Here is a 19,769-nt window from a genome sequence, read left to right as displayed (position 1 = left end):
GGGCCCACAATTGTGAACATCTCTGTGAATTCTGTTGCCCACGCATGTCAGTGCTGTGAGTACAGATGGAATTTATGATGTATTCAAAACATGTTCAACACATGCACAGTTTTATCCCAGGTCCATCTGCATCAGTTATTCACACAGCTGACAATGCGAATCCTTCAGTATACAAAGGGAGGGAGGGACCGGGATTGTATATTCTGATGTTTGTGGGGGTTTTGGGCAACCCCCCTCCTAATGTAAAACATGTATGTTCAATTTGCATGTGAACAAGACGATTCTACCCACATTCTACCAGGATTATTTGATCATCTAGACAAGACCTTAGTGCACACACAGCCATCTCCCTGAGCAGAAAGAATTCCCATCAGTATTTTATCTAGATGCACTCAGATCTGCTTTCTCAAGAAACAAGATGGATGAAAGGGTAAAGCAATAAAGAGGTCTTTACAGGACTCAAGAAAGAGTTTTAAAAGCACACACTGATGAAGAATGGTTTTCACTCACTTTTTCCTTTTACTTCAGGTTCCAGTTGAATGACATTAGTAAGTATTCTCTGCATTCCTTCAGGCTGGTAAGGAAGAAAACACAAAGATCACTTTGAAAGTCTCAGTAGAAATAAAGATCTATTTTCTTGAACAAACGCAGCATAGATCAGGAATATGTAGCAAAATATACTGTGCAAAAAAATTCAGGTCAGCCCCAAAGACATCAAGTAGGTAAGTCTTAGGTGGATTCTTCTCCACCTAAGAATCCATAGCTGTGGGGTAAAATTGGCCTTAGGCTTCATCCACACTGCAAAATTAATCCAGTTTGACAACACTTTAACTGCCTTGGCTCAATGCTATGGAATTCTGGGAACTGTAGTTTGTGAGACATTCAGCCCTCTGTGTTAGAGAGATCTAGTGCCACAACAAACAAGAAACCCCAGGATTCCACAGCATTGAGTCATAGCAATTAAAGTGATGCCAAACTGGATTATTTCTGTAGTGTGGATGCAACCTTAGGGGCCATTCACATTACAATTTACCCTGGTTCTGAAATCGATTCTTGCACGTGAAGTTCATATTCACCCCGAATCCCCCACAAGAGAATCAGAGGCTTGCACACCCGTTCCGTGGCAAATGCCCCTTAGAGTGGGTTAAAAGAAATCGGCACAAATAGCGTTTCTTTTGAGAAACCCCGGGTTCTGTGGAATATGAACTTGCCCCCGATCATGACCAAGGCAAATTGAGGGAGGGATTTAGGTCAGAGAGTGGGCAAAGGGCAGGGCATTCCCTCACATCATCAGAAGGGAGGGGGGAGGAGGAGGAGGAGGAAAGAGCTGGAAAAAAGGGGAATCTGGATGCAAAGGGGTGACTTTTGGGCTGCAGAGGGCTGTCAGAGAGAGGCGGGGGTGGAGAAAGTGATGAAGGAGGAGGAGGAGGAAGAGGAGGAGGAGGATGAAGGAGCTGGGAGAAAGAGTCAATGGGCATCCCTGAGGAAGGAGAGGGTCTGAAGGAAGAAGGAGGAGGAGGAGGATTTCCAGGGAGAATTGGGTTGCGGGGCTGTGCTGGGGCATGTAGGGAAATCCAGCTGCAGCAGAAGCAGCCTCTTCTATTTCTGATCATTTCCCTTTGATGTGTATTTTTTAAAAAATTATTTTTGGCAAAAAATGTGCATGTTCTTGGCAATAGATATATATATAGATGGGGGGGGGGGGGGACAGAGCAAGACAAGCCTCTCCTATCCATCAGGGACCTTTCCCCTTTGATGTGTATTCTTTTTAAATTATTTTTCTCTGTCTATTCTATGCGCATAGTCTTTCCTTTGGAATGACAGCTGGATTGCGAATGAATGTTACAAACTGAATGTAATGTTGCAACTTGGAAATTGATACAGCTTTTGCTAGGGCAGGCTATTATTTCCTTTGGAATGACTGCTGGATGAATGTTACCAACTGAATGTAATGCTTCTCTTTCCAATTATGTAAATTGACAAATTGATACAGCTTTTGCAAGGAATTCAGGGGTAGCCTAGAGAGAGCCAAAAAAAAGCATCCTTTTCTGGCATTCCGAGGTGAGGAATTAATATTATTGATATTATTATTATTATTATTATTATTATTATTATTATTATTATTATTACCTGTGTATGAGGCATGGCAAGGAATGGGGGATACTGGATGCATTAACTTGCATTTTGGGGTTGAAAATGGGGCCGGGGGAGATCATAACCTGCACCCCCCCCCCCCACATACACAAAGAGAGGTTTATTTGACAAAAGGTGCACATTTGGGGGCATCTTGTGCATGGCTCTTTAAAAAAAAAAGGAGTGAGGAGGACACTGCCGATGCCCCTGCAAACGTCACCTATGACGATTGCTTGATTGACAGCTGGCGCCCTCAAGTTAAACCCGATAAGGCATTCGGGTTAAAATGCCCCTCAATCAGTAGTGGGCACTTGCTAACGGAGAGATTCGGGGGAGGGGCATCCAAATCAGCCCAGTTCCTTCCAGGTTTTTGATGCCAGTCTGAATGGGGCCTTAGTCAGGCACCACTGCTGGATGTTTCCAAAGTTTCCACTCACACATCAATTTGATCAGCCCATGTGGAGACACTGGAGTGACACAAAGCTGATGTGCACAGTAACAAGACTATTCTTTCTGTAGATTTTATTAGAGGGCCTAGTTTGATACCTACCACAACCCTCAGCTTCTTCTTCACACCATCCGCCATCATCACATTCCAGACAGCTGCTTTGACCTCAATGTCATGGATTCCCAGTTGCAGTGGGACCACTACAAATGGCACTGCAGTGGAAGACTGGTTTTTAATAATGATATCCTGACGGTAGCGTTGCTTGGCTGTGGAAGCGCTGCAGAAGGCTGGGTTATGAATCAGCTCCACTCGCACCTGACCACAAAGAGAGAAGAAACTGATCTTTAAAAGTTGCTTTGGCAATGTAAAAAATTCTGAACAAGGAGAGGGCATTTTCCCCCCTTGGAACAGCTCCACAATTCCTTTGCTTTCTTCTACAATCATCTACCTAATTTCTATTCTGGCCTTGACATAGGTTGTGTTTAGCCATATATCTATCGTATAGCTTTCCACTCACACATAATATCTAACATCATTATTGGTGGTCAAGGCATTAGTTATTGCGGTTCTTATGTGCCTTCAAGCCAACTCTAACTCATGGTGACCCTCTCACAGAGTTTTATTGGAATTATTCAGAAGAGCTTTGCCACTGTCTTCCTTGTAGGCTGAGAGAGCATGACTTGTCCGAGGTCACCCATTGGGTTTTCATGGCTAAACAGGGATTTGAACCCTAGTCTCCCACTGTCCTAGTCCTGGCTGTGGTACAGACATATTCATCACCAGTTCAAAGGCTGGATCAGCACGTCAGCCCATGGTCTTGACCCTACTCTTGTAGGCCAGGCAGGTTGGGTTTAAGGACTTTTTGTTTTAAAGGGACACAGACTGATGGTGGGGGTGGGAGTGTACAAACCTTTACTTAGTTCATTCTCATATATGAGAAGAAAAACCTTTATGTTTTTTCCTCTCTGCTGGACAAGATGATGAGAACCTTTGTTTTCAGAGTCTCCTCATTTTAAGGACTTTTAGGACCACTGCCCTTACTTTTAGGATTTTTTTGCACAAATGATCATGTTTTTGCCAAAGCAAGTACATTTTGGCACAAACTATATTTATTCGCAAACCATTTTTTACACAAATGATTATTACTGCTACATTGTTTTTAAAAGCAGAAGCACTGGATTGGTTGTTCACCTCTCTTTGATTAACAATCCTTCCCCCCCCCCCCTGTGTTTATGCCATGTTACAACTGAACTGCGTATAGTTGGATTGTGATATTTGGCAGAAAAGCTTGTTACAGGTAGTAACCAGTCTCTGTCTTATATCAAGTTATATCCAATTTTGAGGTGTGAGTTGGCTTACCTGCTCCAATTGGAAGGTGGGGAAGTTCCTAAAGGCTGGGCTCACATCGAGGTGGCAGGAGTAGGTACCACCCAGCAGTTCACACTGCAGTGGGAATTATTATCTTTGCCATTCCCATCATTTACCAAGAATCAGATTGGGCTAGGTACTGGTTGGCAAATGGATCAACCCATTCATGAGATCCAGTCCCTGTGCAGAGTCAACACGTTGCAATGGGGCTGTAGCCAATAACGTTGTGGCTTTTTCTCCCCAACAAAATGTTTCTGTTGTCTCTTTATTTTTACCTTCTCCCCTTTTCTGGCTTACTCTTTGCTGTTACTGCTACAAACCCTTGTCCAAAACCTAAAGCCTACCTTGATTGTTTGCAATCCATAGTTGTAGAGAACAGCCCGAATCTCCACCTGCTCATTCCTCACTACTGAGTAGGGCAGCTTTAGGTCAATGAAGAACTCCTTCATGACTGTTATTTCATAAGGGTCAGCCACACAGATCCCTGTAATGAAGATCAATAGGGAAGGAAGCAGGTTGAGAATCAAAAGCAATCATGTCATGCATCAAATCTCCTTAGAAGCATTTCTTAAGGGTTTGAAAGGCAGGCTTGTTGCAGCTTGTCATCACTTTCACAGTTGTCCATTCCCCTGACCATGTAGGATGCTTTACCTTTTGTTTCTGAAATGCTCACAGCCAACACCTCCCAGGTTGTGATGGAATCCTTCAGGTAAAAAGACACTGTCTTGGATGAGATCCTAAGTGCAAGAAGAAAGGTGCCATGTCATACCTGAGGACAGCTGTTAATATTATGTAAAGTGAGATGCAGGTGTGCTAACTTATATGTGGCTTGTAGTTCCTCTTTAATTTTTCTGACATCCAGGGCAACACGTCTATGCCCTTATATGACAACTTTGTTTCATCCCTGCAAGTGGCACACACAACATATCAGAATAAGAATAAGCTTTCCTAGGCATCCCAAAAATGGAAAGGGATCTATATTTGAGGATGATGTATGTCTCTGTGCTGTTTCCAGAGGTGGCTGCACCCACAGCAGAACACCCTGTTCTGGTATAAGTCAAGAAAGACCTTCATCTGAGCAATTTATTGTCTCTAGAGCCCAGCAACTGTTAAGGAGACCAAGTTTTTTCACCAAGAAAAATCTAGTTAAGCTGAACGGCAAATTTAATTTTTTAAAAAAACATTGATATAGAAATCCACCTTTTCCAGAGTCTGCTGCTCAGACCTTAGCTGGTTCCAGCTGGCAGGAACTAAAGGGCATTATCCCAACCCATCATCCCTACCTCCAGCTACCAGTTTCTTTATGTGTTGAGCAGTCAAAAAGGAAGGGTAGACAGTTCCAGCATCAGAACTGAGTGAAAGTTTGTTCCTCTCATGGGAGGAACCATGAACTCAATTTAGGTTGTCTCCTTTCTCTTAGATGATTTAGGATGGAGAATTATGAAGCAACAGTCTCACAAGCAAACAGTCAAAACTGATTAGGCAATCCTCTGTAAATTTTCTTAGCCAATTAAGAGGACAATTAAGTTTGTCTTCAGAATGAAAAGTAAGCTGCTGTAAAGAAAGAAATATAGCAGACAACATACCCCTGAGCATTTGGACGTTCAGTCAGCACTTTGGTTTCCCACAACCAGCTCTCTGCAAATTCACTCCTGGAGACAATATCATCCTCATCCATGATAAACTCTTCATTATCACCTAGGAAAACACAAGACAGGTATGGCTGTGATTATCTTTAGTACTGTGATTTATCTTTAAGAGGGGGAAATGCAAACTCAAAGGCTGTGTTTTTTTAGATGTTCTTGCTCAAAAGAAGAATAAAGATGTGGCCTGGGGGGTAGGGACAAGCGGACACCATCTCACCATGCTCTGATGGCTAACACTTATGATCCCTTATGGTGTTCATATTATCTGCCGCCACAAGACTGTTATGAAGGAACTGTAACAGAAGACTAAAAACATGATCACATAAGTCCTGTTCTCACTGCAATTATGCAAATTAATGAAAACCCAAACATACTAGTTTGTGAGAAGCCATTATTGCATGTCTTCACAAGCATGTGACTGGGGCCACTGGGACCATCACACTTTCTCCTGGACTCCCACATGATCCTGCCCCCCTACCCTATGCCCTATCCACCATGCCTTTTGTTTTACTTTATTTATTTATTTATTACTTTTGTAAATGGAATTCTGCAGTTCTGGTAATGCAATTTAACTTTTAAAAAAGAACTACTAAAAATAAAAGTGAATCAGGCTGCTTGGGAATAGCGAAGGAGACCAGACAAAGGGATATAAGGAGACTATGTCACCACATGACTGCAAATATTGCAACTGCTGCAGTAGCAATGGGGCTGTACAGACAAGCCCCAAAGGGGTGGCCTGCAGCCACCCCTTTTCATGCTGGATTGGAGCCAGGGCAGCCTAACCAGAAGCCCTGTGGCCCCAATCTGGCATTTTTGTGGGCCATGGAAAAGTGGCAAAATGCTGCTCCTCCATGGCCTGAAAAAGGGGTGTCCTTGGGACTTCATGCCCCCGGACACCTCGGCCCTACAGAGGAGAGGGGCAGAAGGAAGAGGCGACCCCTTTCTCCTCTGCATCGTTGGTATGGCCGTGTCGCACAGAGCACATCATGGGTACATGCCCCATGTGAATGGGGCCGTGTAATCATGGTGGCGCCCACACATAGTAGGTTTAGGGAGTGTGCTGTTGCTGCGTGCTCCCTAACCCTACTATTGGCCCCATGACAGCACTTCCTGGCCATCTGTTTCAGGCCCATGTTTCATACAGGCGGAATCCTGCAATTGTGGCATGATTGGGAGCTAATGACAGGTGGCCCATATCAATGAAAAACAATACCCTAACCACACTTGGCATGCACAGCAGCTATGGGTTGGAAGCAACATCATATGATAAGTATTTCTAAAGGCACTATTATACATATATAATCATGATTTTAAAAGTCATGTGTAGTAATCTCCTAAGGTTCATAATGCATTTCTTCACTGCTGAGGAGATCCTGCCAACACAGTGGTTTCACTTTTTGACCCATCTTTAGACAACATCCTTAGACAATGACTGTTCCTGGAGCACTAGTTCAATGTAATAGTTTTTAATTTTTTTTATTTTATGCCACCCTGAGCTTTAGTGCTACAGATCAGATATAAATATTTTAATATAAAAATCATACAACTGTATGATATAACTGTGCAGCAAGTTGGCCCAGGGGCTTCTCAGATTCCTCAGAATGTTAAGATTGTCTAGATTTTTATTAGCACAAATCTATGCTGTGTCATTATTGGGAGAGATATAATGAATTTATTGGATTGTCAGTGCTACTATTTATCTCTTGAAAGCCAGAACTGCTATTGTAACTTTGCATCTGTAGCTGGAATTATTCAAAAAAATGGCACCCCTCCCTCAGTCTATTCCTTCACCTCCTCAGAATGTCTACAAACTCATTCCTCTACATGTCTAGAGCAGGCGTTAATCAAGATCATGTTCAATGCAAATTCTCCATCTTTATCCCCATTGGCTATTTCTATTTCTATTTCATGGGAAGCAAGTCACCATTTTAATTTATTTAAAAATAATCATCATCATTTATTCCATCCATATTTTACACACACACACACACACACACACACACACACACTGATAATTTTGCAAAGAAAAAAAGAAAGTTCTACTTGCTTCTTGCCAGATGCAGTTGATCTTCTCGTTGATTCGCATCCCGTATGCTTTTAATAAAGTTGCAGCATTCAAGGAAAGCAGTTTTGCACTCGTTCTGATCGTCTATGTATTCGGCACGCTTTTCGCAGCTGTACCCCATAGGATTCTCAAACATGCCATCTTCACAGCACTTCCTTAGTGTCTTGTCTGCATACTGGGCCGCTGAAAAATACAGTCTTCATGAAATATCAGAAAATATCCCCTCCCCCGACAATTCTTGGTATTTTGCTTAAATAGAGATAAACTCTTTCGACCCACAACTTGCTTGCTTTTTTTTCCTAACTAGTTTCCAGAAACATATGGAAATAGTTTAACTCTTTGTTAAATTTTATACACTGCCAGCCCTGACTGACTATCCATTTGGGAATCAATCATTTCCTCCATCAGTCAATATCACATATTTCAGTTTAGTCCTAGGTACTAATAGGAGTGCTCTTTTTCCTCCTATCAGCACACTATAAGATTTTTAAACAAGCTAATTCATTTCCTTTTCCCTCCAATATCCTTAACATTGCCAAGGCTGCGGAAATCACAGATCATGTGCCTTGTACTGCCATTTGGCCAAGAGGAATTAAAACTTGCTTTTTTGTTTACAAATGTACAAACCAAGATGTCCTTTGTGTGAATATCTAAAGATTCCTAGATGGTGTTTGCATGGGCCAGGATATAGCCTGGAATATCCTGGCCCAAGAGCTGCCCCAATCCCCCCCCCCCCCGTTTCCTGGGGACCTGCCCCAATTCCCCCCCACCATTTCCTGGGGACCTCCATTCCAATACTGGGCGGCTGTTTAAATGCACATTCTGCCACCCAGTGCCACCAGCACTGCCCCACATTGCTCACTCTGAGGTCAGAAAAAGGCAGTCAGCATCAATCACATGGCTGGGCACCTTGTTCTGACCTCAAAATGAGCAAGGCATGGCAGCGCCAGGCAGCACCACAGGATGCGCACGTGAACAGCCACCTAGTGTTAGGATACAGGGCTCTGGATCCTGGAAGATCCAGGAAGATCCAGAGTGTCTAAAGACTTATTTTACACTACTTTAAAAGGACTTGGCACTGAATGGACTAGACATTGTCTTGATTCTTCATGCCAGAAAAAGGGATTGGGCCCCAAATTGCTGGCACTCCCTACCAAGAGGACAGAAAGGACATTTTATTTGGCCTGTGCCTCAGGCCTCAGAATAAGTTATTCTTTGAAGAATTCTTGTTTTGCTTCCAACTCTCAGGCCCTGGACAGCCTTCCAGCTTAGAAAAGGTACTATATTGGATTACGGCTCCTAGGACTGCATGTCAGCACACTGGGCCAGGATTGCATATCAGTCACTGGTAATGCATTCTGGGGAATTAGGGGAGTTGTAGTCTGACAAAAAAGTTCCCCAAGCTCTGTAACTAGACCATCCAAGTTTGAAATGATGGGGAATGTGTCATGCCACTGGTCCATCTAAGCCTGGTATTGTCCCCTCTTCCTGGCAGCTCCTACCCAAGGACTTAGATGCAGATCTTTCCCAGCTTTGCAACTTGAGGTCCTTCTAAGTACTAGAATCTTAGAGTTGGAAGTCACCTCAAGGGACATCCAGTCCAACCCTCTGCCATGCAGGAAGACACAGTCAAAGCACCCTCAACAGCCTTAAAAGGAGACTGCGCCACACTCGAAAGGAGACTCACCATACTCCAAGGGAGTGTGTTCCACTTGACCTAGACCATTTGTCAGTGTCACCTAGGAGTATGATAGAGCAATGTCCTCATGCACTGAGTCAGTCTAGCCCAGTATCACCTACTCTGTTTGGCAGTGGATATTCAGTTAAAGGCTTATGGCTTAAGTATTTCTCCATTCTTTTGCATATTTTGCAACCTTATTCATCAAGACTCAAACATTCGTGTTCCCTGGGGTCATTGTCACTCGTCACATACCTTTGCTTGTTTTAGATTCAAGGAGCTGTATAGAGCGGCGACGTCTCCGTCTTGCAATTTGGGGGCACTTTAAATCTGGAAGAAAGCGGGAAAGGTAGTAAGAAAACGTTATTGCACTGACATGAAATAAGAAGTCAGTGCTAAATTCTATGATTCCATGCATCTTTCTGTAATCCTATGCAGGTTTATTGAGAGGAACAGGATTTATTGCTATTTCAGAGACAACAGGACCACAACCTTAAGGCTTTTTGCATTCCATGTCCATTTGTCTCTAGAGTCTCTGAAAGCCTCAATTTCAACCCCAAAGCAGCTGACACTGGATGCTGTTTGGGGACAGAGACACGGCATCCATTGCAGAGGTATGTTTAACCCAACACTTCTCTGATCTAAATCACCAAAGGTGCTTTTTCTTAGAATTAAAATTTTCTTAGCCTTTGTTGATTTGTGTCATGCATTTGTATGCTAAGTAGCGGAGGATGCTGGGAGATCTGCTTGCCATCTCCAAGATCCTGCTCTTTAACAGGCACTGCCAGGCACTCTAGAGTATACTTTTCAGACAATAAAGTGCAAATACTGAAAACTACAGACCATCTAGGCATGGCCCTGAAGTTAAATGTATTGTTTCTCAAAGCAATTCCTTTGCCCACGTTCAGAAATTAGAAACAGTTAGTTAGTTTGTGAGGCAAATTATTAACATTTTAAATAATGTTTAATATTTTAAATCAGATGTGGGCATAGTGTGGCCTGCCCGCCCCTGCAAAAAAAAAAAAAGATGTTTCTGTGGCCCTCAGTGCCTCTCGAATCCCCAGACCAACTTTTTTCTGGCCAAAAAAAAAAAAGTTAATTGTTGTTCCAGGTGCAACAATTTTAAATGATTCCAAGGCCTTTGAGAATTGGCTGACATTTTTAAAATGTGGATTTTTGAGATCCAGAATTGAATTTCAGGCCACATTGAGATTTTTTTTCCCCTTTCTTTTTCTTTTCCAGTAGTCCATGGGTGTCCTAGTGGGTCCCAGGGCAAAAAGGTGGCCCCCAGAACAGCAATGTTGGCCATCCATTTTAAATAATGAATTAATACATTAAATAATAGAGGCATGAAGTTGAGAGGGCCCTCATGGGCCATCAAGCACCCAGTGCAGGATCTCCTACTAGAGTATCTCTAGCAGAAGCTGTTTAGTCTCCTTCTGAAGACATACAGAGGAGGCCCACCACCTTGCTAAGCAAGCGGTTCCATAGCCAAACTGCTCTTACTGCCAAGAAGTTCCTTCTAAGGTTCAATAGAAATATACCACCTTGCAATCTCAAACCATTAGACCTTGTCCTATCCTCTGAGGCAACAGAAAACAGGCCTTCCCCTTCTCTCTTTGACAGCCCTTGAGGTATTTAAAGAGGGTGATTATGTCACCCCTCAGTCTTTTCTTCACCAAACTGAATGTGCCCAACTCCTTCACCCTCTCTTAATATATTTTGTTCTCCATACCTGCTCTCATCCTTGTTGCCCTTCTCTGAACCTGTTCTCACTTGTCTATATATATCTTAAAATGGGGCTCCCAGAACTGAATGCAGTACTCCAGATGAGGCCTGATTTCAATTATTAGTATTACTGGAAATGAATTAATTTCCCTGATGTCTAACATTTAAGATGATAAAATTAATTTTCAAACCACACGTTCATGCATTCTGGACATGTCCCACTCCTACCTGATCTTTGTTTTGTGGAAAGTTTGTTGCTGGTCTCCAGGGCCAACCCAGCATCTTCAAACACACCAATGTTGTTCCTACCACTGCCAGCAGTACAGCCAATGTCACTCTTTTCTACCGTGTCCCAAACCTGGAACAGAGGAGAACCCAATGAAGCAACACACAGACAAAGCAAGTTCCAAATCAGGATAAACCTCAACAGCTTGGGGTGTCAAACACCAAGGAATACTGTACCTTACCTTAGTCTGAGTCAGCTTATGCTTTCTGTTCAGGACATAGACAGCTTTGTCCACAGCCACAAGACCAACCCGAGCATTTGCATCCCCTTCCACTTTGATTTTCATTGGACTTCCTGGCTGGTGAATTCGATTGTCAGCCGCAGTTGCTCCTTTCACAACCAGCTGTTTGAGAAAGGCAACACAGACTGTTTGAAGAAAGTGCCGTTTTCCTGTGATTAGCTTTTGAATAAGTTGCAAAGATGGTTTAGAAGTTCCCTGTCCATTTTGTTCTCTCAATGTTAAATAAGGTTACAAATGTACAATAACTCCCTCATTACACGTTGTTCAATCTACAATCCACAAGGGGAAAGGAGGAACTGTCCCAGAAAATAACAGAGTTTGGACACATCTAAGAGGGTGTCTTGCCTGGACACTGATAAATAATATCAGCAGAAAGCATGACTTACCGTTCCCATGCAGGTATCCTTCACATCCACCCAGACAGAGTCGGCCACAATTTCATTGTTCCCCACATGATAGTAAGCCACAATACGGAAGGAAGGGATGAGATTTGGAGTGATAGGCAGAGACATGGTCACTAGATTCTGTCCGGCAGCCTTGGTTTGCTTCCCAGCCTTGTGTATCTTCCCTTTAGTCATGATCTGATGATAAACAAGAAGATTGGTTTAAACCAGTGGTTCTCAAACTATTTACCCTTGTGACCCCCCTCCCTTAACATCTCCATGTAGATGATCCTCCTTCCCCAACTCAGCATAAAGCAGATAAAAATACTTTGTTTAGTGTGTCTTTTATTGTTTGCTCATTTATGTAAGGAAGTAACATCATTCAAACTGGAAAGATTTTATTTAAATACTTGGCACATACTATGTTTCCAAACTCTCATACACCAAGGACATTATCACACAATGGAAACTGGAAGTATAATCCAGTGTCATCCTGAACGCATTCATGCGTATTCACATTATTGTACGAAAGGTTACCACGCGCATTCGCTGGCATTCCGAACGCACTCCGAACACAATCACACATCAATCCATTCTTAAGTAGATTCGGGGAACTAGGGAATTTACAAATCCTATTCCCAGGCAACTTTGCATTCAATTTGGTGTTGTTTGGTGTGATATGCATGTCTGTTGTGGCCCTGGTGTTCCCCCACATCACTTCCCATCATCCTCCATTTTGTTTTGGCTTCCGGGGCTCCTAGATAGCTGGGAGGAAAAACAGCTGTTTTTGACAGGAAAGAGTGGGGGGAGGCTCCCCATTAGGGGCCCTGCAAGCTCTCTCTCTGCCCAAAACGGTGGGCTTGGGGCTTGCCCTGCTCCCTTATGCCCCTTTTTGCCTTCCTTCCTTCCTTCCTTCCTTCCTTCCTTCCTTCCTTCCTTCCTTCCTTCCTTCCTTCCGGGCCAGGGGGCTTCAAAAAAAGTGAAAGAGTTCTTCTTCTTCTTCCCTCATTCCTCCTCCTTTGGGGGAGGATGGAGTGGGGCAGCCTGGGGAATGGTGGTCTGTTTTCCTCCCCTCAGGGACATCGCTCTGGACTCACAACAAACTCCACCTCCCAGAATTCCATAGCCTTGAAACACAAAGAGTTAAAGCAGTGCCAAACTGGGTTATTTCTCCAGTGTAGGTGTAGCTTTAGTCGCCAGCTCTGGTTCCTGCACAGACTGTTCACCTTTTTGGTCCCCCTCCTTGGCAAATGGGGGCTCTTCCCCATTCTCCCTTCACCCCCCCGCCATCAGAGCAACAGTCTGGGGAGTTAGGGAGGGAAGGTGACAGGGGCAAGCTCCCTTCATCCCAAGGGGGCTGGTTGGAACTGAGCCCCTCCCAGCTGGGATTCAAGGGGGGTGGCTCCTCCAAAAAGGTTCTCCCTCCCCCATGTTCCTCCCCTCCTCCTCTTCCTCTCTTGCCTGGGCCTCTCTTCTCCTTCCCTTTCATCCTTTAAGAGGCAATGAATGCACAAATAAAGTGCACTGCCCAAATAACGTGAAATAAGGAGTAATGAATGAACAAGTAATGTGAATTGTGGAATAATGTGGAATAAAGGGTAATGAATGAACAAATAACGTGAAACAAGACAAAACCATGGGAACCTGAGGCAAGCCCCACCGGAAGTGTAAAAAGGTCATGATCCGATTCTGCCCTCACTGCGCATGTGCAGGGATGCTAATTCGAATTCTAGACTATGAAGGGTACGTAGTTATATGATACTTTCTTTTGCACTTGCACTACTTTGGCTTTCGGGTGGGTGCTGTGTTCTTTCTGTGCATTTAATAACAATTCGTGTAATGGCGTTAAATTGTGTATTGGCCCCACTTTCTTTTCTTTCGAAACTGGGAGACATTCCTCCGGTGAGATAATGCCCCCAGTGTAACTTTCAGTCATGTTCTTTCATTCTTTCTTTCACTGACACATGCACTCATTTACTCTCTCTCTCACACAGGCACACAGAAGCATTCATTGTCTTGTTTGCATGCGAGGATGCACAAGTGCATAAAAGAGATGAAGATTGTGACTTACTCCCAGTGTGCATGTGTGTGTGTGCGCGCGCTTGTGCATGTTGTTTGAAGCTGCAGAAGTGTCTCATCTGGGAACAGAGACAGTGACAGGACAAGTGAGGATACTAAAAGCAAATCTCAGGATTGGTCTTGCCAGAGGCCATGATCCAGTGAGCTTTCCCACTGGCCTCCTCCCTAAGGCAGAGGTGGCTGTTCAAGTGCCCTCCTTGCCTTTCTCCTTATTTTGCATTAGGTGTGTGTGTGTGTTCCTCCAAGTCTCGCACCCATGGTTGAGCTACTCCTGTGCTCCCCCCCCCCCGTAGTCCCACAATTTGAGATTTAAATTTTAAACAATGGGATACTGATAATAAGAAGATAATAGCACAGGCTTCACACACATAAGTGGAATAAAAATGTGTTTCACCTTTTCATAAAGGACTGTGACATACAAGGGTTTGCTTATTTCTGTTAGGTCCTCAGAGGGGCCATACTGAAAAGCTACCCTCAGTCGAAAGCTTTAAAGAAGAGATGGGTTGCAGGAAATATTCCTGGATCCTACTTTCCCATGAGGACATGACACATAATGAGAGGTTTTCCTTACCTTCCTTGAAAACAAATGCAAAGTCAACAAGCAAATAAGAATTTGACCCATGGATTTTCCATTCTGCCCAGGGCTACATCACTTACTATGTAGGTGAAATCTCCTGCCTGGTTCAGCACATTTTGATTGTTGCTTCTCACGTTGAAGTTGATAGGCAAGTCATCCCCAGCCTTGAGCTCAGTAGCTGCGATTGCTAAATGGAGATAGTTCCCAGATCCTCCCTGGGTTTGGTAGGCTGTTGCCACCATGGTCTTGGCTGCCTGGCGTTCAGCTGGGAGTTCCTCTTTTTTGGTTTTTACCTAAAAAGGGTGAGAAGGATTAACAAAATCTCAAAGAAACCACAGAAACCTTTAACTTAATCACACAGCAATTCATAAGGAGCCACTGAAAAAAGGCATAATGGCCACGGGAAGAAAAAGTAGCTAGTTCCTCGTACCCATCAGGATCTGTGAGATACCTCAGTTAGGTGACCATCACTAGGAAGAAAGAACTACGTTCTATTATGAGAACAGCAGATAACTACCACATCAGAGCATATACCCTCAAACATAGTATGTGAAACTTGTGAGAAATGAAACAAACAGGTAAAGAGTGCCAGAGGATAAAGAACCCTCTCTGAGGCCTGAAGCCCTTTGAAGATGGAAATGCTAGATAGTGAATTTAGAACATTCTGCATCAAGGCTGGGGATATTTTTTCATAAATGTTATATTCCTCAGAGGTAATGGACTGCGTGGAGGATGAAACCAGTGCTAGTGGACAGAACTGCCCTTTTTCTCTCATTCTTTTCACCACTTCTCCTCCACCACTTTCTGCCACCCTCCTATCCTCCACAGAGTCAGCCTTCTTCCTTTCTGCTCTTTGGCCTGTTGAGGAAAATGTCACTCTTGGCAAAGGTCTGAACTGATAATTTGCAGAAGGATTCTGAAATTCAGACTAGGGCAAGGGCTGCAAATAACAACAACAACAACAAAACATGCCTGTGAGAGAGACTTAGGAAGCTGAGTATATTTCGGCTGGAGAAAAAAAGGTTAACGTGTGATGTGATACCCCGTTTAAATATTTGAAGGAATGTCATGCTGAAGATGGAGCAAGCTTGTTTTCTGCTGCTCCAGAGACTAGGACCCGGAACAATGGATGCAAGCTGCAGGAAAAGAGATTCCATCTTGACATTAGGAGGAACTTCCTGACAGTAAGGGCTGTTCGACAGTGGAACACACTCCCTTGGAGGATGGAGGTGTCTCCTTCCTTGGAGGTCTTTAAACAGAGGCTGGATGGCCATCTGTTGAGGGTGCTTTGATTCTGTGTTCCTGCTTGGCAAGTAGTTGGACTGGATGGCCCTTGAGGTCTCTTACAACTCTATGATTCTATTATTCTATAAATAAATGAAGCCACATGAAAACACAGCCCTAGAACAGCCAATTGCCCACAAAGTATGCACTCTACCACTGAGAAACGGTTCCTACCCTAAAAGTGTGACAGTAATGAACAAGTTGGTTTTGTGTTTTGAAGATCAGGCAACTTGCCCCTCAACTACAAAGGACTACAGGTTTACATAAGCTCAGCATGACTCACGGTGATTCTTAGCTCATTGATGTTTGCTGGTGTGTTCAGGATCAGCTTGGCAGTCCCATCATTCTGGGTGGTGGCCTGAGCCTGAATGGGCTCTGATACCACAGGGACCTGAGTAGCTGGGGAGCCATCAGGGTTGGTGACGTATACCTGTGAAAAAATTCCAAAGAAGCAACTGAGAGTGGAGTGTAGAAGTCCTTGCTGAGACTAAATCACTGTTCCAGGACATTTGCAAGATTTGGGCAATTTCTAGGGCTATTTGTGCACCTCGCTCTGGATTTAAGACAGCACTAGCAAGGCTGGAACTGGGCCATTACCATCAGTCCATAGGGCATCCCCGGCTTGAAGAACATTGGGGTTTTTGTGAAGTGGAGCTGATAGGGGGATGTCACGATGCTAATGCCGCCTTTCTCAGCCACCACCATGTCGCTTCCTGGAGAGAGAAGAGAGGGAAAGTAGATAAAAATACGAAACCAAGTTGTTAACAGGGCAGATAAATGTTGAAAGAGTGCATGCAGTACATAAAACCTCCTGTCCTTAGAGAACATTTCCACATATTCTTGTCCATTGAAGAAGGCCCGTGGACTGAATTGACCATAGAAATGTACATCTCTTGAAGAAAAGGCCACAGAGAGCAGACATATTAAGCCCATAATGATAGTGACTTATACAGAAAAGACAATTTAGCAGATTGTGGTTGGTAATACAGAAATGAAATTGTAAACAGCTGCCTGATAGGCAGCTCACTCGAGATTGTTCTGCTATGAAGCATTCCCAGGCATTGCATGACTATTATTTGTTATTTGACGTTTTTAATTTGTTGCCTGCCTTATTTTATTGAACCCCTTCCTGTATTGTTATATATTATTTATATGGGTTTTGCTATTATTTCTTAGGATGTACACCATGGGCAGGTTTGCTTTTATGTATTTTATTGTTTGTATGTACAGCACTGTGTAAATCTACAGTGCTACATAAATAAATAAATAAATAAATAAATAAATAAATAAATAATAATAATAATTGTAAAGGACCACTGCACCACAGAATCCTTGTGCATTACAGGGGATTCTGAATGAAGAGTCAAGGATCAAATTAGACATCAAAGAGAAAGTGTACTCTGTGTGATATACCCATGTTTCCTCCTACAATGGGATTTACTCAGAGAGATATGCCACCATATTCATATCATACTTAGAAATAAAGCTTGTGTTTACTTTCCAGTGACCAATTACAAACCCAAGCACATTAAATGCAAGATGTAAAGAAAATTGCTGGTTTGATGACCAAACATTTATCATTACCTTAGGGGGCACATCTGCAAAAAAATTGTGCTGAACATACAACTTTATTTGGCCCCTTGACGGTTTAGACTAGCTATCACTCTCTTTGCCAGTGAAGATCAGTAATGGTGAACAAGCTTTTCTATTACCTTTTTCCACTGAGGACTATCCAAAGGTACTAAAAATTTGTATTAATGGAGACTCTGTTTGCTCAGAAATTGCCATTTTATTTCATTATTTGGATAATATGCAATGTGTTCAGTTAAGCTTCCAATTATGTGCATACTGTCAGACAAAGAACAAGTGAACACTTCTATGTACAGTGTTCGATATGTTCAAGGAGCCTTGTGAAGTACTGGATCGTGACCTGAGATGTGAAGGCCCGAGATGGACAATTTGGAAAAAAAAACATAGGATAAAATGTTTCTCTCCCCCCCCCCCCAAAAAAAAATGCTGAAAAGTGGAAAAATGGATTATGGAATATTTTCTTCTAGTGATCAATAAAACTTTTAAGACTAGGTATTCACATATTTACTACCCAAAATCATTTCTAGGAACTAGATTAGAGTTCTTTATTTTAATTTCCTTCTCTGTTTGTTTGGTTTTTTTATGAGAATGAATGCATGAAGACAAGACTTGACCCAAATGTCTTCATCTGCTGGCTTAAAAGGAGAAAAGGCATAGATGTAGTTGACCCAAGAATTCAGAAGCTGAACTATCCTCACACAACTGAATGACATCCACTAAGGCAAACTCCAGAGTTCCCTCTATGAGTCATCTGCTAATTCATGGTGCTTTGAAGCCACAACTCACCGGACTCTGTCATCACTGTTACAGAGATGTATAGAGAGTGTCCAACAAGCTCATTGGTGTTGCGAAATCGGGTCTGAAGTATGGCTTTTGTGAGTGCTGCCTCCCCTTCCCCATCAACAATCTAGAAAGGAAGGGAAAGGATGAAAAAGAAATCAAAGTTGTCTACTCTTTCTCTTACCACCGCTACTCCTGACTCTCATTCGGACACAAATATATGGGCCATCTTACTTGAATTCTCCTGAGTGAGTCTGGAATACTCTTTTTCTCATCATCAAGTTTCACTCCGAAGAGGACAAAGGCTACACCTTCTACTTTCTTCCCATAGAGGTACCTGGAAGAACACAATGAAGCAAGACTTGATGTTTGTTCACATCTATCCTGTTGGTGTCTAACATGGAGGCAAGACATTTACATTTGACATCATACTGGGCCAGACAGGTGAGTGTAGCTGTCCTATTTTATTTTATTTTATTTTATATGCTGCCTTTCCCCCAGAAAAGGACCTAAAGTGGCTCACAGATAAAATTGGTTACAAACTTAACAATAAAAATGTTAAAATCATCTCATTAAAAGTGTAAAAAATTACATGAAAAAACACAAAAGTTAAAAAAAAAACCACAAACAGAACACACACACACACACCATATAAAAGTCTCCCTGAGAATGATTATGTATTAAATATTGTCTCCATTCATGTTGTCTCCATTGATTCAGGAACGTTTTTCCCGCACAACTGACTTTTTGGGATTGGGTTGGGAAAAGCAGGACTTTTGAGTAAGGCAAGGCAAGTGAGTAAAGTGAACAGAGAATTTATGTTTCTTGACTATCTGGTCATGGCCTCAGGTCAGTTCGATTCCAAGCAAGTCACGTGATGTGGATTCAAGCAAAGCGGGGTGAGTGCACATTGTATTACCACACCGTAACATACTGTGAGGGTTCAGCGATTTGAATCAGCACCCTTGCGCATGCTCAGTGGGGCTCTGGACGCTGTCATCCTTCCCTGCCCCCTCTTTAGCTGTCATCCTTCATCGGACTGAAGGAGCAGTCAGGGGATGATGGGATAGGTGGCAGGGTGACAGAGAGGACGAGATAGGGATGCAGGAGCAGGCAGGGGATGATGGGATAGGTTGCAGGGGATCACTGGGTTCAGGATCAGGATGCAGGATGCAGGAGCAGGCAGGGGATGATGGGATGGGTGGCAGGGTGGCAGAGGGGGCGAAATGGTGAAGGAAGAGGAGGAGGATGACGGAGCAAGATGCAGGGGGCCAAGGGGGCCGACATCGGAGTGATCTTCCACACCAGACCAATTCGAAGTGAAATCGAAGTGAGCTTCAATGCAAATTCTTTGAATTCACTTTTTTCTGAATTCATCAAAATGAGGAGTCACTTTGGAATCACTGCAGAAGCCCCACGGAAGGAGTTCCCATAGAAAGAAATCGCGTCTGATAACACATTCACGTTATGTTGTGAATTCGCA

The 19,769-nt window shown here is 43.2% G+C and overlaps 1 protein-coding gene across 1 annotated transcript in view; it reads right to left on the bottom strand.

The window, feature by feature from the left end:
• Window positions 1–19,769, bottom strand: part of LOC149323036 (A.superbus venom factor 1-like) — a 61,652-nt gene that overhangs the window by 26,336 nt on the left and 15,547 nt on the right. The window contains exons 8-22 of the mRNA XM_089486403.1: window positions 18,521–18,623; window positions 18,293–18,413; window positions 16,514–16,629; window positions 16,200–16,346; window positions 14,713–14,925; window positions 11,980–12,174; window positions 11,534–11,695; window positions 11,295–11,424; window positions 9,594–9,668; window positions 7,643–7,843; window positions 5,536–5,647; window positions 4,601–4,686; window positions 4,294–4,433; window positions 2,684–2,896; window positions 511–574 (exon numbers count right to left, since the gene is read on the bottom strand). Of these exons, the coding sequence (XP_089342529.1) occupies window positions 511–574; window positions 2,684–2,896; window positions 4,294–4,433; window positions 4,601–4,686; window positions 5,536–5,647; window positions 7,643–7,843; window positions 9,594–9,668; window positions 11,295–11,424; window positions 11,534–11,695; window positions 11,980–12,174; window positions 14,713–14,925; window positions 16,200–16,346; window positions 16,514–16,629; window positions 18,293–18,413; window positions 18,521–18,623 (2,078 nt within the window). The remainder of the gene's footprint in view (window positions 1–510; window positions 575–2,683; window positions 2,897–4,293; window positions 4,434–4,600; window positions 4,687–5,535; window positions 5,648–7,642; window positions 7,844–9,593; window positions 9,669–11,294; window positions 11,425–11,533; window positions 11,696–11,979; window positions 12,175–14,712; window positions 14,926–16,199; window positions 16,347–16,513; window positions 16,630–18,292; window positions 18,414–18,520; window positions 18,624–19,769) is intronic.

The sequence above is a fragment of the Sceloporus occidentalis genome, unplaced genomic scaffold, assembly GCF_023333645.1.
Source record: "Sceloporus occidentalis isolate IW3139 unplaced genomic scaffold, rSceOcc1.0.p SCAF_1, whole genome shotgun sequence".
NCBI lineage: Eukaryota > Metazoa > Chordata > Lepidosauria > Squamata > Phrynosomatidae > Sceloporus > Sceloporus occidentalis.
Note: the sequence above shows the minus strand (reverse complement) of the source record. Positions and strands in the feature narration are given on the sequence as shown.